At 43.8% G+C, this 18597-nt stretch overlaps 1 protein-coding gene across 4 annotated transcripts in view; it reads left to right on the top strand.

The window, feature by feature from the left end:
* The window catches only part of ASTN2 (astrotactin 2), a 1008266-nt gene that overhangs the window by 112160 nt on the left and 877509 nt on the right, over positions 1 to 18597 (top strand). For all 4 annotated transcript variants that reach the window (XM_032164975.2, XM_032164974.2, XM_032164972.2 and 1 more), the window contains exon 2: positions 17983 to 18170. In XM_032164975.2, the coding sequence (XP_032020866.1) occupies positions 17983 to 18170 (188 nt within the window). The remainder of the gene's footprint in view (positions 1 to 17982; positions 18171 to 18597) is intronic.

Below are 18597 nucleotides of genomic sequence, written 5' to 3'. Positions count from 1 at the left end.
CAATATCAGGATGAAGAGTTGTTATTCTTAAAAATGCATGGCCTGCCATAAAGCACATTCTGGAAAGATTATTGATCTTAGGGGTCAGAAGGCTAGATTCTAGTCCTAGTTCAGACATTGGCCAAGCCACTTCATCTTTTTTAACCTCAGTTTTGCTAAGTCTAGATTATCTCTTAACGTCTGTCTAGCACTGCTGTCTTAGGCTAAATAGCTGATTTTGTGTCAGCTACCACAAGTAGTAGATGCAGCCAGTGGTAGAAGGGGCAGTAAAAGGAATGGCTTAGGGCAAGGACCCAGAAGTTCAGCTGAGGGAGTCTGAATGCCACCTCTGCTGCTGAAATACTGTGTGATTTTCATGTAGTGTCTGCACTTCTCTGAGCCAAACGTGTGTTTACATATACACATGTACATACACACATATGTACATGAATATATAATGTGATATAATAACCATCTCGAAAGGTAGTTGTGAGGATTATGTAGGAAAACGTGTATAAAAGTCTTGATGGATGATTAATGCCCATAGTGGTAAAAGCTGAATTATGGAAGGGGAGGTCATTTTTCATCTCTCTCTCCTCACTGATTTGGAAAGTTCAGTCAAGCTTTCGCGTGCCATATACAACAGGCATTAGCTGCACTAGTCTAGGAGTTTGATGGATGAAAAATCCTGTTCTGTCCCCTCACTGACAGCATCTTCTATGAAGTCCAGCACAGAGAAGGGGCTCAGTGTTTGTCATTTATTATTTTTTTTAAAAGGAAGATGAACTAGACCACCTTTTAAAGCTGTGTCCTCTCCCTCTCCTTTTTCTCCTCCTCTTGCCAATCTTGTCCCATTCTCCTGTCCTACTCTATTTCTCCTTTTGTTCCCCAAACTTTCTCTTCTTATGCAGGTCCCTGTTCCCTGATCAGCCTGGAAAAATGACTCTGCAGTGCACTTGGCCTCTTCCAGGGAGTGAAACTCCTGAAAGTGCACTTAAAATGAGGAGGATTCCAGAGGCCAGGCAGTAGTAACACATCCTGCTTCCTTCCAGATTCTCCTGTTTTTAAAATGCTTTGAGGCAAGCAGATGTGCTCCATACTAACTGCATTTAGTGCCTTAGAATAGTGCCTTCACCTCTGGGAATCTCAGTTTCTTTCTCTGTAAAATGGGCTTGCTAATAGGTCCCTTGAGGGTGTGTTGAGCACGAATTGCATTGTGCAACATTGATAAGCATAGTGTCTGGCTGTATGGAAAGTGAAAGAGTATTAATGCATTATTTCTCCTTTTTGTTTGTTTGTTTGATTGATTGATTGATTGACTGATTTTGCCTCAGCATCCAGGACATCAGCTTTGGCTTCCTGGCCAGGTTTCCTGCATGGTATGTGGAAGCCAGAGTCCCAGAGGAGGAAGGTCACTGGGCCACCTGGAGCTGGGAATCAGAGGACCTTTTTCTGCCATGTGTCAGTATCTCTCTTTCGAGGACACCAGGCTGAGGGGATAAAATAGCAAATCAGTGGAAATTTTTTTCCCATAACAAAATCAGAAAAGATTAAGTGGATGGACAGTTCGAGAACAAGGCTGTTCTGCTCTTCTGTGCTCTACAGCGGTCTGTCAGTCATACCAGAAAAGAGGAAACAGGCTTTCAGGAGACCGCAGGAGAGGATTTGGTCTTTCTCTTTGAGTGCAAAACGTGGCCTCCAGGAAGACAGATCCAGAGATATTTCAGAGGCTCAGAAGGACATTTCCTGATGTCATTTATATACCCATGTATTTGAGGACACACATGAGAGCTTGGGTATGCCCTTGGGTTAAATGTACCTGTTTTGGCAGGCATGTGCATGCCTGAGCACGTAGGTGTATGTCTTCCCATGAAGGTGGCCATGTGCCTACCTGTGTAAAGAACCAGTGCACACATATGCTGGTCTGAACATTCACAATGGAACATGCATGATGTACATATGTGGGCGAACCTAGTGAGCACATTATAAGAGCATGCATGTGGGAGGGCCTCACATATGCCTATGAACACTGTGTTGTCAAAGTTTTCACATACGTATGTGCATATCTACATGAGGATGCAAGTTTATGTGTGTCATGGAATACATCAATGTGCACACATGCAGAAATACTCATGATGTCAGTGTTAGGAGGGAGCAGTTTTATAGAATGTGTGTGTGAGGTTTTACATGCAAAACCTTCTACTCTGTAGCATTGTCTGTATTCATACATGAACACATCAGTCTGTGCAGACATGCATGCGTATGAGGAAACAGTCATATGTGAACATACATGTTTGTGCATAGGAGGAGATATGAATGCTTTTCCTGGCACATTCAGATGCATAGATTCACAAGGAAGTACATGTGTTTGTGAGAACACTTGTACTTTAAGAGAACAGACATATAAATGGGTGTGTTCCTCCAGTTGAACACTTTCACAGGGGTTTTTAGGGTGTATAAACATGGCTTTTTGTGTACCTATGATCCATTTAGCCTGATTGAATGTATATACGCCCTAGAGATGATTTATCTAACTTAGTCCTCACTCCCAATGTTCCCAATGCCAGTAAACAGCCTGATTCCCTCTGTGATAGGCACACCTGCCCATCACAAGGACATTCCTCCTGGCTCTGGTAACATAGTTCCTTCTAGTATATTTCACATCACATAGTAGATAGGAATTAGGGTGGTGGTTATGAGGGTAGGAGTTATAGCCCTGAGTAAGTGGTCATTAAAGAAAAACATTTTAAAAAGTTGCATGGGATGAGTGGATGGGACACCAGCTAGGAGGGCCCCCCTTCTCCCAGTTCCTAGTCTCAGATAAATGATAGAGCTGAGACTTGTGTATAAGGTTTATCATGTAGACTAGAAGGTGTAGTTCTCTCTGTTTTCTGATAGCATAACACAGTTTCCATTAAGACAGTGCGCAATCAAAGCATCTTTACTAATAGCATTTTTTAGTAAATCCTCTGAAGAGCCTCTGAAGATGCCATGTCTATTCCCATTTTACAGGTGAAAAAAGTGAGGTTCAGAAAGGGAAGTGCCTTCCCCAGGTGAAACAGTACATCAGTGGCAGAGCAAGGAGGCTACTCAGAATCTGGCAGTTAGAGTACGGAGAATGTGTCCTTGAGGTCAAGAGGCTGGATTCTCACCAGCCCTATCCCTGACTTGCTATGTAACCTGGGATAACTCCCCTGTTCTCTCTGAGTTTCAGTTTTCTTGACTCTAAATGAGAAGTGGAGACCCAGGAAAATTATGCCCAAAAGCTTCCACTAAGGGCTTGGTGCAGGAAACGCTCTCCAGAAACATTTGCTGAGTTGACAAAGCCTACTCTAAGTTTAGAGTTTCTGTGATTCTGGAAATGGAAAGAACCAAGTGGGGTGGGGGCCAGAGGGAGGTGTGACAATTCAGATGTCTTGATTTCTAGTCTGACACCCTGAGGATATTCCAGGTTGTAACCACAGTGCCCTGAAGAGGATATTCAAAGGATGTATCTTTTCCTTTTTCCAGGAATTTACAATCAAAGACAGGCTCTGTTGCTTCAGAGCAAGTGATGTCTATATTAACTGGAGTAAAAGCAATTTATTCGTGTAGCACCGCAGAGGTGATAGTAGTAGCAACATTCACTGCTGCAGACATTATTGAGCACAGACATGTGCTGGTTCCTGTGCTGGCACAGTATCTCAGCACTGGGTACCTGTGGCTTTATCATTATCCGTAAGTCGTGGGAATGTCAGGAGTTTGAAATGAGATATATGCACACAGCTAAGAACGGAGACTTGCACAGAGTAAGCACTTAATAAGTGTTAGCCATTTTATTATTTTCAGATTAAGTGGCTACATTTTACCAGGCACTGTCTAGGTATTGTGATACATGATGACTAAGACAAACCAGTGCTTGCCTTCCTGGCTTTCACACTCCAGTGATTATTATGACGCTACTTTCCCCAGTTTATATGATGAAAGTGAGATTTTGAGAAGTTAAGTGATTTCTGGAAGGTTATTCAACTAATAGAGTGGCAGAGGTGGGAATCCAGGTGGCTGGTTTTAGAGCCTGAGTCCTGGCCCTGTGCTATATTGGGGAGCTGATGTATTTAAAAAATAGAAAGGCATTTCAGCCTTTCCACCTTTCCTGTTGAGCCTCTTGGTTTCAGTTTTCTAGACATCTTCCGCCAGGTTGATTGGTATTAATCATAACCATGACTTTTGCACAGGGAACATTCTATTTAAAGTTCTTTCTTGTGAATTTTTCCTTTTACTGCCTCCAATGACCTAGGGAAGGAGTCAGAGGAGGGATCAGTCCCGCCATTTGACAGATAAGAAGACAGGCTCAAAGAAATGAATGCCTCATCTAAGGTCACAGAGCAAAGACAAGAGTGGAATTCCACTTTTCCTACTGCTAGCCTGGCAATATGGGAACAACATTCTGTCATGTCACCTGCAGAGAGGAGTCTGGCATCTTGCACTGAATTAAAAGGTGTCCCCACAGTGGTCCCAGGACTTCTCATGTCTGACCCCATCGGAGAGGGGCTTGATCTGTCATCATTCAGGCACACACTGTTCTGGTGGGAAGGGGCATTAAATAACCTTAGCCATTTTTTCATCTTTCTCTGATGTAGAGAGAAAATCAAGAGGGTTTTCCCTCCTCCCCACCCTCCTCCCCACCCTCAGCCTGGCATCCTCTAATCACCCCTTCCTTGCCACAGGGCACCATCTGTGGCTGGCCTAAATTGGACTGAATCGTGTGGAATTGCAAGTCAAAAGGGTCCTGTAATCATTCCACTGATGGCCTGGGGCTCTGTGCTCCAGCGCCGCGTCATAAATAAGGGTAATGGAGTAGAGGCTGAATTACAATCAGGGCTGCTGTGAACACACCGAACAGGCATGGAGCTTATTTAAGGAATATAGAGGCAGACTACACTCCTGAAGCAGTACTGTTGAAGCCAATCAATACTCACTCACTCTCAAATCAGAGCCACAGAGACTTTGATTAGGAGGAGGAGGGGCTGAGGGAAATACGGTAAGATCCCTCCTAGGGCAAAATTTCAATATCAGTTTGTTCTGTGCTACACATGCCCATTAAGCACCAACTCTGAGCTAGGCGTTAGGGAGGTAGTGGGCAGCAAGAGAGACAAGGCTTTTAGTTTTAAGAAGCTCAGAGACTTGGGGAGGAGAGGGTAGGTGAAGCATGAAATAACTAAAGCAATGATTACATATAGTGTGATAAGCACAGAGCAGGAAAGCCCAACCCAGTCTTGTGGTGGGGTGAGGGGGGAAGCTGCACAAAGGAGGAGGCATCTTCCAGTTAGCTATTGCTGTGTAACAAACACCCCAAAACTTAGTGGCTTATGACAATTGATTTGCTTCTATTTATATGGGCTGGTTATTTACGCTGAGCTTAGTTGGGCACTTCTTATGGTCTTGGCTGATCTCTGCGGGGTCTCTCCTGTGTCTGTGGTCAGCCGGCAGGTTTGCTAGCAGCAGGATGACCCAGGTTAGCTTCTCTCACATATCCTGTGGTTAGCAGCAGGTTTTGTCTGGGGCAGCATAGGCAGATGGGCCATCCTTCTCTCTGCCTCCATCAAGCTAATCTCACATGACAATTGCAGGGATCCCAGGAGCATCAAGAGGGGGCAAGCCCCAGTACATCAACACGTTTCAAATCTCTGAGTGTGTCACTTTTGTCATTTTCCCATTGGCTAGAGAAAGTCCTGCAGCCAAGTCTGATTCAAGGGGAGGAAAAACAGACTCACCTCTTGACAGGGATATCTGCAATGTCACATGACACTGGTTTAGATGTAAGGAGGAGGAGAGCTGTTGACTGTTTGTGTAGTCTACTTACAGCTGAGTTCTGAAGATTAAGAGTTAGGTGGGTAAAAAACAGTGAAACAGAGAACAGTGAAAACAAGGATATGGATCTATGAGTGTAAAGGCAGGGGCACACGGAGGAATGACAACGCAGAGATAGACAAGGCACAGGAGTGCTCAGTTGTCCTGGTTTGGCTGCATCACATGTCATTTGGTCCAGGTTGGTGCTGTTTGGATAGATGGCAAAGGGGACTATAAAGCAGGGGTGAAGGAGAGGGTAGGGGACAGGGAAAACAAGATGTGCTTAGTCTGAGGAGCTCTTACTTGTTCCTTCCCACTTCTGGTTCTTAATCTCTCCAAGTCCCCTTCCTGCACACTGTACCTCAGTATTCCAATCTGTGAAATTGGAGTCAGGAATTTCACCATCCTGTCCTCTTTACTTGGGTTTCTATTTTAATCTTGTATCAGTCAATATTTGTCAGGCTCCTGCTGTTGCAAAAATTGCTGAACTACCAAAAAGGACACAGAGGAGATAAAAGCAATTCCTGGTCCAGAAGACTCTTATGACCTAGCAAAAGTCATGAGAATTAGGGATGGGTGAAGTTCGTGAAGTCAGGGAAGGAAGTAGAAGCCTGCCAGGGGAGTTGAGGGCTCAGGAGAGGGAGAGGCATTTTGAACTGGGCTCTTAGAGGGTCACTTCAGCTGGGTTTTGAATGATGAGTAACATCCGTGTATGCAGAAGAAAAGATAAAGGCATTTCAGGCAGGTGGCAAGGTGTGAACAAAGGCTAAGAGGTAAGAATGTTGCTTGGGGCTAGTGGACCATGATATGATTCCCATAAGCAATGGATTTAGGCCAGTGTCTGACCCTGGGGATTAATTCATCACATAAAGGTATTCCTTTAAGCCTTGCCTCTCCCACCTTTCTGCAAATAGCTGTTGGACTCAATGTCAGGTATGTTTATTCTTCTAGGCTCTGTTTGGTCACTGGGTTTTACAGGTTTCATTTTTCCTCCTCACACATCACACTGCATGGTGCCATGCCTTCCTGACTCATTGCATTTTACATGTCAGATCTGAATCCATGCATGTGGCATTCAGATGCTGAGTCCCTGGGTTGGGGTGTGGGGGTTGGGGTTGACAAGTCAGACTTAGCAACAGAGACTTAAGATGCCCTCTTGGCAGCATCTTCAGGAGAGTTGGAAGGGGCCCTGGCATTTTAAGGGATTTTTACCACTCCTTGTCCCGCATGCTGCTAAATCACTTTTGGGATTTAAGGAGGTTCTGCCTGTTCTCTCTGTGAATCCTTGTCTCATTGTTCTTCTGAACAATGAGATCAGAAGAACACTGCATCATGATGCTGTGTGATTTAAGGCAAGTTGCTACTCTTCTCTGGTCCTTATTTAACATATTAGTAAAGTGGGTGGGATAGATCATTGACCTCTATCCCTTTACACTCTCTACCTGTTGTAATTTTCCATGATTCCAGATCGTTGCTGTAGGGATAACTTTAAAAGGTTTACGGGGCACTGGGGACAAGGTGGAAGGGTCTTAAAGACTGTTTCCAAGTAAAGTAGAAAGTTTTATCTCTGTGACTGCTGCCTCCTTTTTCTTTATATTTGGTACTGTCACCCCCTCCCCCCCACACTGTTCTCAAAACCAGGTGCTTCTTGCCTTGACAGTGGTGAGATAGAAAATAGTGACGAGAAGACAGACAACTGACAGAGAATATCCATAGGCTAAATGCTGCTCTAGGCTCCTTCCAATGCCTTATCTCCTGTTATTCTCACAGCAATCATAAGAGATTGATTTTATGATTCCCATTCTTTCATGTGAGGCCAGTGAGGCTCAGAGAGGTGAACTTAATTGGTTAAAGGTCAACCCAGTGAAATATAGGAAGGAGCAAAGTGATCTTAAATACTCATTCACCGTAAGACAGAATGCTTCATATACCTCTTTCCCAGGAGATATTTGCATCTTAAAAACAGAGGAAACAAAGGACATTACTATGATGAAATGAATAGGCAGAGCACCTGAGTGACCTGGAAGGATGCCTACTGCCCTGGTACTTATCATATCACACCCCCTGGCATACACTTGATTCCTCGATCTCTTCTCTCAAATGTGCAAGCTCCTTTCTCAGCCCAGGTGGGACAGTGGTGAAAGCACTGAATTTGGAATCTGTGAATCAGGGTTTGGAAAAGTGTAGTCCCCTCTTAGGGCCTCAGACATCTCAGCTGAAAACTGGGTGTTCTGCTATCTACTTTACCTATGTGTGTTTCCTATGAGGGCTAAATGCGACAATGAATGAAAGCCCTTAGCCTGGCACGTAAGTAGGTGTTAGCAAAGGTTAGTTCCTGTCTCCATTCTTTAGTCACCCACTCTCTGCATCAGTTGGCAATGTTGTGGGACAAGGAAGAGGAGAAGGAGGAGGAGAAAAACTCATTGACATTGGGATGTGTTTTTAAAAAGAGAGACAGAGAGAGCATGCAAACAGAGAAACCAAGGGCATATCATGAAGCGAAATGACAAAGACCATGCAAAGAAATACAGCAAGGAGAGAGGGAAATGGTATGGGAGAGAATAACTAGGAGTAATGAGAATCAATTCCAGCAACCCTCTATCTATTTCCAAATCTAATCTGAAACGATATGCTTTTCTCCCTTGCCAATAGCTCTTAATTCTTCTCTTCCCCTCCCTTATTTAACTGGGTATAACTGTATTATTTATCTTCACTGAGTGGCTTGGGAAAACAGTTTCATGTAAAAGATGCAGTTCCCAAAGGAGGTGGTAATGGGCAGATTGGAGGCAGAGGCAGAGATGAGCGCTGACAGCTGGGGTTGGGGAGGAGGAGTCTAAGGCACCTCTGGGGTCTGGAGACTCTAATCCCACTATTTAAAGAGTACCATTCTCTCCAGAAGAGCTTGAGTCTGTTCTCCAGCTGCTTCCAGAGGGCTTTGGTCATGTCGTGGCCCCTGCCACTTCTCCACTTTCTGTCCCCATGGGTGACCTCCTAAACCTAGCACACCATTGGCGTTATCCTGTGGGCATTTAACCTGGCCTGACATCAGGATCTCTTAGAATTATAAAATGCCCAGATTATAGACTCTCCCTGCTTGTGCTGTCCAATCCCCTGATAAATGAGGAGCATTAACTGACCTTTCACATGTGTTCCTGTAACACGCTGTGCCTCCTATCTTGTGGTCATTACCACACACTCATCATCTTTGCTGACTTTCCTTTTTCTGCTCTCCTAGATTGTGACTTTCTTGAGGACAAGAAACTCAGGAAATGTACATTTAGTGATTCATTGATTTAACAAATATTTATTGCACACCTGATGCATGCTAAATAATGAAGACTGCAATGTCCTAGACAGGCATCGTCTTCTCCTATGAATTAATGATTAAATGGGTGGATGACTGAAAAAACTGAAGCAAGGGGAAATGCTTGCTGCTGCTTAGAGGGAACAAAGGAATATCCAGACTAAATTGGAAAGTCTATGAGGATAGTAGTCAAATTGATCTTTTCCTCCAATCTATCCTTAGGACCTAGCACTGTGCCTGGCACATTTCAGATAGTCAGTAGATAATTATTGGAAGGTATATTAATGGATGAAGTATGTTGTTGGATGATTGCATTTGCTTTCAGAACTAACTATAAAACTTTGCAGATTTCCAAGCATGTTGCTATGTATGGCCTTACTTTCTCTCAGTTCTACATTAGATGTGATGTAAGTAGGCCAGACTGTGACCCTCATTTTACAAGTAAAGAAAATCACAGAGGCTCTGTAATTTGTGCTCCAGGATACCAGTCAGGTGCTGTAGAGGGATCACAAAAATATAAGCTTCTGACGCAAAATGTAGTGTTCCCTTCACTCACCCAGGCTGTTTAATTAGGTCAGAATGACTGGGGTCCATCCATTCACCCATTCACCCATCAGTCCATCCACCTTGTCATCTTAATTCATGGTATATGGAGAGCTTCATTAACCTCTGAGCTCGGGCTTGGTCTGATTGCATAAAGAAGCCCCAAATGGGACCCAGCACTTATATTATTCTGCTAGGTGATGCTCCATGGGCAGGAGTTGGTAACCCCCAGCCTCTCTCTATAATGGTGGCTTCTGCATTTTATACCAGTTCCCCCCACTGTATCCCTTTGTACATTTGTGACCTTCTTGCCTTCCTTCCCTTGTGCCAGTTCTCCATCTGAAGTGCCCTCTGCCACATAGCCATTTGTTGAAATCTTGCCACTTCTTTGAGACTCCTCCATGAAGGGTTTTTAGATCCAGCCAGAAGTAATCTTTCCTCTAAGCGTTCTACTTTGCTTTATAGCTATTTATAGCATGTCTTTTCTCAGCCCCTTGGACTAAGCTCCCGAGGACAGAGTCCCACAATGCCAGCTCTCAGAAGAGGTTGGTTGACTAAATGAATCTTTAAAGTGAGTATTTGCATATGCTACAGAGGTAAAATATAGAATATAGTCAATATAGAAAACGTAGAGAAAAGTGAATCAGAACATGATTAAAATCACCTCTGATCTCACTATTTAGTGAGTGCCATTCTTTGTGATCCAGTGTATTTTTTCCAGCTGTTTATACACATACTCATGTCTAAACAGGATCATAAGAGTGTCCACTTTCTATTTGAACTTCCCCTATCTCACTTCATGAAAATATAAGCTCCTTGAAAATTAACATTTCTTTCTTTTCATGTGCATTCTCCAGGATGTTAGGTAAATTTCTGTAGAGTTGCTGTATGGGAATCCAGCCATTATTGACACCCCAAGTTGCTGTCTCTTCTCTCTGTCCTCTGGAAATGCTCATCTGACTTCAAATATGGGACGGCTCAATTAAACATACAGAACATTTATGGAGCCCCTATTCTGTTCAGCCACTGTACCAGGCACCAGGCTACACAAATAATTCTGACATGTCCCTGCACTAGGATCCAATAAGGGAAGTCAGCTGTATAAAGAGGCTATTTTAAGATATATATATATATATATATATACACACACACACACACACACACACACATACATATGCACATATATATACACATATACATATATATATATATACACATATACATATATATATATATACACACACACCAAGACTGTGGTAAAAGAGGATACTATAACTATGTATATGAAGTACTATATAACAAATGTAACTGTGGAGTGCTAAGTATCAAGACCAACCTAACAGCTAATTTGTTTGTATTATCTCATTTGATTCTAAAAACGACCCTGTAAGGCAGGTGCTGTTATTATCCTCATTTGGTAGATGGGGGAACTGAGGCATGAAGAAGCGAAGAGCTGGCCCAAAACCACACAGGTTGAATACATGGGAGCTGGGATGCAAATTCAAGCAGTTGGTCTCCAGACCCTGTAATCTTATGCAGCATGCGATATTCCTCCTTATGAAAGCATGGAGGAGCACAACATATTAAATTAGGAAAAACACATAGTATATGTGATACGTTATATAAATATCTGGTCAGAATTAATATTTAAGTGCAAGGAAAGGCATAAGAAGAGATCAGACTGGGGAGAAATGCACATAACAGGCCAGGAAGGGCCTTGTGTGTCAGGCTCAATAAATTAGGTTTCATCCTGAGGGACAGTAGAAAACATTGGAGGGTTTTGAGCCAAGGAATTATATGGTCAGTTTGACAAGTTAGAAATTTCATCCTGGTAGCCATTTAATGGATGGCTGGAAGGAAGGAAGCCTGAAGGAAGGTAGGGATACCTGTTAAGGAGCCTGCTGAACAGTCTTCATTTGCTTCTTGAGATTCCCTTTCCCACCTGCTGTACACCCAGGAAGGCTGACTTATATGATTTGTTTCATTTAAGCATCCTTGGGTGTTTAGTCGAGGTCAACTTGTGTGAGACATCTGCAAAAAATTGGTGGGTAGAAGGAGAATGAGGTTGGAAAATTACCCTCTTGAAAACCTCCATCCTGGGTTGTACATTGGCAGCGGCTGAGTTATTCTAGTAAAAGCTGTCATTCTTATCTTGTAGCTATATGGTAGCCCTTTCCTACAGCTATGGCTTTTTAAGGGTTTGGTAATCCCCCATCCCCACCATCTCTTGCCCCTTCAGGCCTAGGGTGGGGACAATTCCTTGCTGTTATCAATTTGGGAGTACTTTGTTGCTCATCATTAGTTTGCCTTAACCCAGCCCAAGCCTTTGTAAATACTCCCTTCATTAAACACTTCTCAATGACCTTCCTGAGTATGTCTCCTCTTCTCTGATGAGACCCTGACGGGCACAGAACCATTTGCAATAGCCCATGAGAGAGATGATAAAGCTTTGCATTAATTAAGCATTTTAGAGATGAAAAAGGGCATGAGTATTTGCGATTATTTCCCAGGCCCACTCAGCAAGATTTGATGTGTGACAATCACCCATGAATGCTGGAATAGCTAGTGGCAAGGTTGGTTAAAGTCAACATCACTACCTTTCCCAAATCTTTCTGCCTGGGCAGTGAGTTCATCTCATGTAATGTCTGCTTTCCCCACGGCGAGAAAAAGACCATTTGCAAACTCATTGGAAGCTTTCTCTGGGCTTCAGCAAATAATCTGCTGGAGGGTCAGCTGGTGCTGTAGAATCAGAAGGCTGGTTAGTTAGCCACTTGGGAGATGTTACCAAGATGGCTGGTGATGAGAAGAGCTGCTTATTTTCTTAATGACCTTCAGGAATTAAATAAAAATACAATGAGTGCCATAGATTAGGAAGAACAAGCCGATTAAAAGCACAACATGCCTTCAGGATTTTTTATTTCTTTTCCAGGAAGCTGAAAGGCATCAGTGTCCACCAAGGCAGTATGGCAGTCTACCCAGAATCACTGATGAAGGCTGATCTTCTCTCTTGGCTTTTGTGGGGCGGTTGAGGGGATTTGAGCCTGTTGAATATTTCACGAGTTGTAGCCCATGGGGGAGAGCAGAAAAAGGTGAAAAGGCAATCCCTGTGTTTCTTTATGATTCCAATATAAAACCAAGCTATCCAGGGTAGGAGGGAGGCAGGCACTGGAGTCAGCCTACCGCCGAAAGGCATGGTGCACCAATTCTCCCACTTTAATATCTGCTGTTTCGTTTTATATTCATCATGTCAGCATAATTTGCCTTTATGGGAATCGTCTTGGTTCCCGACCAAATGCGTTTAGTCCCGCTTTTGCTTTAAGTTTGATTGGAATATGACTTGAAGACTTCAATGAAATGTTTATATGGAAGGAGTAGGGGAAGAGAAAAGGGAAAATGCAATTGGAAAATCAATCAGCATATAGTTTCAAGAACTGGTTTTGGTCATGTTACTGTTTTATTAACCTGTTTTTAAGGGACACAGGACTCGTTTTCTGACCAAGTGTACTCTACTGGTTCTGAATAAAATGTACACGGTATCACCAAGCATTCAAAGCCCTTAACTCTGTGTCTGAATTACATTTCTTTCTTTTTTTTTTTTTTTTTTTTTTGAGATGGAGTCTCACTCTGTTGCCCAGGCTGAAGTGCAGTGGCACCATCTCAGCTCACTGCAACCTCCACCTCCCGGGTTCAAGCGATTCTCCTGCCTCAGCCTTCCGAGTAGCTGGGACTACAGGTGTATGCCACCACGCCTGGCTAATTTTTGTATTTTTAGTAGAGGCAGGGTTTCACCATGTTGGCCTGGCTGGTCTCGAACTCCTGACCTCATGTTCTGCCCGCCTAGGCCTCCCAAAGTGCAGGTATTACAGGCGTGAGCCACCGCGCCCAGCCCTGAACTACATTTCTCACCTGACATTCTGCTCCACTCTGACATACACATGCAGCTTCATGCCCCTGCGATGACCAGCTGATCTCTACGCCTTCTCCTCCTCCCCTCTGAGGGACATGAATCTGTCCATCCTCTGCAATGCTCCTACCACCACCTTTGGAAGTAGTTCTTGGTTGCAAGCTAGGAGGGTCTTCTCCCACTTTGGAGTTTTCAATCGACATTTTCTTCTTCTTCTTTTTTTTTTTTTTTTTTAATTCTCTGATGAAATGTAACACTCTTTGAATTCTATTTTTTAGTCCCTCCACCATTTTATTATGGATGTGTGCAAGTATGTTACTGAGTCACTGAAATATATGTAAATACATAAATATATATATACCAAATCACTGAAATATATATATGTATGCATTAAGCATTTTAAAGATGAAAAAGGGCATGAGTATTTGAAATATATATACATATATGTATATAACTCAGTGATTCAGTAATTATTTACTGAGCATGTATTATGTGCCAGGCACTTTCCAAAGTGCTTGAGAGATGGCAGGAAATAAGACACACAAGGTCTCTGCTCTCCTGGAGAGAGAGACAATAAACACATGTTCAAGAAAATGTAAAGCATAAATTTCTTTCTTATTTTATTTTATTTTGAAGACAGGGTCTCATTCTGTTGCCCAGGCTGGAGTGCAGTGGCGCAATCTTGGCTCCCTGCAACCTCCACTTTCCGGGCTCAAGCGATTCTTGGGCCTCTGCCTCCTGAGTAGCTGGGATTACAGGCACATGCCACCATGCTTGGTTAATTTTTGTATTTTTAGTAGAGATGGGCTTTTGCCATGTTGGCCGGGCTGGTCTCAAATGCCTGGCTTCAAGTGATCCGCCTGCCTCGGCCTCTCAAAGTGCTGAGATTACAGGTGTGAGCCACTGCACCCAGCCTGAATTTCTAATCATGATAACCGCTATAGAAAGTTTTTGTAAAAGGGATATAATAAAGATGAGATGTGTGTGAAGAGGACTACTTCAGCTAGAGTGGACAGGCACAGCTTCTCCAGGCAGGTATCATTTGGCCTGAGAGACAAACACTGAGAAGAAGCCAGCTCGTAGGTTCTGGGAGGAGAGTGCTAGGAATGTTGGGCAGAAAGTACTCATGCCCTAAGACAAGTAGGAGTCTGGCCTGTTTGAGAAACAGTTGTAAGTCCTGCAGGGATGGAGTGTGTGATGAACGGGTGATGGTAGAAGATAGTCCCAATAACACACAGTTGCCTGGACCATGGTCAATGGAGAGTGTAGCATGTGTGTGGACAGTAACATGGGTAGAATTTCCACTGCTAAATGATTATGAGCTCCCTGAAGGCAAGGCTATGTCTCATTCAACTCCATATTCTGAGCTACTGAGCTGCCTGGAATTGAGTAGGTGCTTGATAAGTATGTTGAATAAACAAACAAATGCATGAATAAATGAATAATGAGTGAATGAATGATCGAGGCCTTCCACTTCTGCTAAAGCATTTTTCCCTTTAACATTTCATACCCCTCCTCTCTCCTCTCCAACAACAGTTTCTTTTCTTTGTAATAAAGTAAGTCCAGAGTTATTCTCTGTGATTCAATATTTACTGTGTTTCACACACTGTTATTATCATTTAACGTTTACTGTCTGCTGACTGTGCACTCATCGCTATAGCAAACAAAGAGCTCAATCTAGTTTTGGTTCATGGGCTAATTTAGTCAAGAAAAAGGAGATGTAAGTGCAACTGGCATAGTAGAAATTGCACAGACTGGAAATCCACTGGCTCTAGCTAGGTACAAATTCACCAGTGAACTTCAACAAGCCACTAACCTTCTGCGACCCTCTGCTTTCTCATCTGAACGTGGAAAGAGGAAGCCTCTTTAATAGTGGGGTTTCAGGCACAGGCTGGAGACAGCGCTAGGAGTGAGGAGCTCAGATTTCCACAAGCATCCCTCTGTTCACTCTGCCTTCATCTATGCCAGGCTGTGTCAACAAGATGTAGCCTACCTTGGGGCTTTCTTCTGATGCCATTCCAGGGACACTCAGCACATGGAGTGCCTGCCTAGCCAGCAGCACATGGAACTACTGAATTAGACATTGCTATTTCTAGTGCAGCTCTCAGCCTTGGGTTCCCTGGACCTCTGGTTTTGGGCTTTGATGCACTGAGAGAAAAATGAGCCAGACCATTTACCATAATGTCTTCACCTTGCCTTGGCCCAGCTGGCTGTCTGCCAGGGAAGCTACTGCCAAGGCCTCGGGTGCTGAGGCTGGGAGGGGGTCAGTGGGGCAGCAGATCACCCCAGCCTGGGACGAAGAGAAGGTGCTGAGAGGAGACCTACTGCTCAAATTGATCACCCAGCCAGTCCCTCCCACTGGGCACCACAATGGGTTCTCAGGGCCTTTTGGGGCTTGTGCTCTAAGCACTGACAAACCTTTGTGATTATCTCAAGGCTGGTTCAACTCTTCTAGCTGCAAGGGAAGCCCAAGCATGTGTTCACTTGGCCTAATAGCTTACTATGTTCTCACCACTTTGTCTTTTACTTGGAATGAGTTAGGAGGCCATGGAAAGACTGTAAATGGAGGGCTTAGTGATGTGAGATGACTTTTGCTTGGCAGGATTCTTCTGGCTCCTGGTTGAGAATAGAATGGACAAGAGTGGAAGAAGATAGTCAAGTTAAGAAGCCCTTGCAGTAAGCCAGGCAGGAGAGCATAACGCCTTGTCCCATGTGGCTGAGGTAGAGGGACTGGAAAGGGTTGAATGTTGGATAGCTTTGGAAGGATTTCCTGATGAACTGAATGAGGAATGGGAGAGAGAGCAAGCTGTCAAGGATGGCTCACCATTTTTGATTTTTATTTTTTTCAGAGCAGCTGAAGGATGAATTAGATCCTGTTCCTATCAATAATGATGATGATGATGATAAATCAATATCTAACTTAAAAATTCATAGCTACCATTTATTAGCCCTTATTAAGTGCTAAACACTCTTCTCCTAAGGATTTTTGATTGTGAACCTCAAGGAGGGAGAGTCTATTGGGCATGGGTGATATAAGAATAATTCAGTGGAATTGGGTGATGAGTAAGTGATTTGGTAGTATCATCTCCTCGTCTTTTCAAGATGATTCTTTTTCATTCCGTGTCATCAGATATGATGGGTGCTGCAGTGGGACATGGAGAGAACTGATTGGATAAGTGGCTGTAACTCAGCTTGCCCATCAGTCCTCCTCGTGTGTGTGTGTTTGTGTGTGTATGTGAATGCACTCGAGGTCTTTGGAGACTGGAGGAATACTGCCTCAAGGTCATAGCTGTCTCAGGAGGGAGGGGTCAAGGTTCTAAGCCTCCAACACTACTAAGACTACTTGTCTACTGATAGACACTATAAAGGCTATTTGTCTCCCATTTATCTCCCTTGAATGCAGACCTAATAATCCTCCAAGAACTCCACCACCCTTCCCTTGTATTCATGCATAAGATTCACTGATAGGCCTTGTCTTTCTAGGACATTTGCATGCACACACCCCTTTAGTCAAGGGGACTTTGGAACAATTGTACAATCCCCTTGCAATGACACTTTCAGCACCTTATGCCATGACCCTTTTTTACTAATAAAAAGGTGTGATACATTGAACAAAAATACTATTCAAATGATAATCACTTTAAAAGTATTTACAGAAGGAAAATCAGCATAGAGATAAGAGTTAGAAACTTCAAGTCGGGAGATTGAATTTTACAATTTACTAGAAAATCCTCACTCCTCACCGGCTATATGAGAACGTCGGGATGGGGCAGTAGCTTTGCCAGTATTTTTAAGCCAAGGAAACTTTGTGCCAACATTTCCTTCCTTGGGAGTGCAGTATATACCTTACAAAAAATGGAGCTGCTCTTGTGGAAGCAAGAGGAACACGCTCAGGGCAACCCTCTTGACAAGCTCCTTTCCTATGCAAGATGACCCTGAGCTACCTCAGCTGAGCTGATGCTCTCTTGGGCCTTCCTGGCTCCGAGGTTTGGCCACGAGTACTTCCAGCTCAGCTTCTAAAGAATCCACACTCTCAACTCCCACTCCTTTCATGGATTTCTTTCCTTCATCTTCTTCTAGTTCTATAGCCACAAAAGAATGAAAGCACTTTTATCCTTAGTTTCATTCCACTATCAGAGTAGAATGAATTACCCGATCACATGTGATGTACTAAAAAGGGCCTCAGACAGATGTGGGTGCAAACCCTGCTTCCATTCCTCTGTTACTTTAGGTGAATCTTGGTCACAGTTGACTCATCTATAAATGAAAGTGATGATCCCTATCTCATAGACTTGATGTGAGGAAAGGCATCCTGGCAAAAAATGGATGCCTTCTGAGCTCCTGATTATGTGGGCTCTTTTCCTCCCTGGAGCACCAAGGCCAGGCGTACAGCTCACCCAATGCCTCGGGTCTTGTCTTGCAGAGATGTCTGGCACAGCGGCGGACATCTCGCTGGTGCACTGGAGACAGCAGTGGCTGGAGAATGGCACCTTGTACTTCCACGTCTCCATGAGCAGCTCCGGGCAGCTGGCCCAAGCCACCGCCCCCACTCTCCAGGAGCCCTCGGAGATTGTTGAGGAGCAGATGCACATCCTCCACATTTCTGTGATGGTGAGTGACGGGGGGATGTGATTGGGGTCGGGGATTGTGTGGGGGAGGAATGGGTGGAGAGATGGAGGTGGTGGGGGATTGTCCACAGTTGAAAGAGCCAAGCTCAAGAGGTTAGAATGAGAAACAGAAAATCAAATGGATTCTGTGGTGTCACTTGGACTGATGCATACCCATCCATCATCTGTCAGCTGTGACAAATTAATTGTGCTTCAGAGAAGAAAATAAAGGGTCTCCAACTCCTCGGCCTTTTGGCCGACATCTCTGGGAATAGCTGTTTAACATCTGTCACGTGCTTGGCCTGCTTTGCTGAGGGCTGAGGTTTGGTGATTCAGAATACAACTGGCCATTCCAAGAATGACTGAACAAAGAAAATTGGAATAAAACCAGAACTGGCTGCCTTTTCCTAAGTGCCCTTGATATGTCAGGT

This window comes from Hylobates moloch, unplaced genomic scaffold (assembly GCF_009828535.3).
Source record: "Hylobates moloch isolate HMO894 unplaced genomic scaffold, HMol_V3 SCAFFOLD_10, whole genome shotgun sequence".
Lineage (NCBI taxonomy): Eukaryota > Metazoa > Chordata > Mammalia > Primates > Hylobatidae > Hylobates > Hylobates moloch.
The sequence above is the reverse complement of the archived record's forward strand: the minus strand, read 5'-3'. Positions and strand labels throughout refer to the sequence as shown.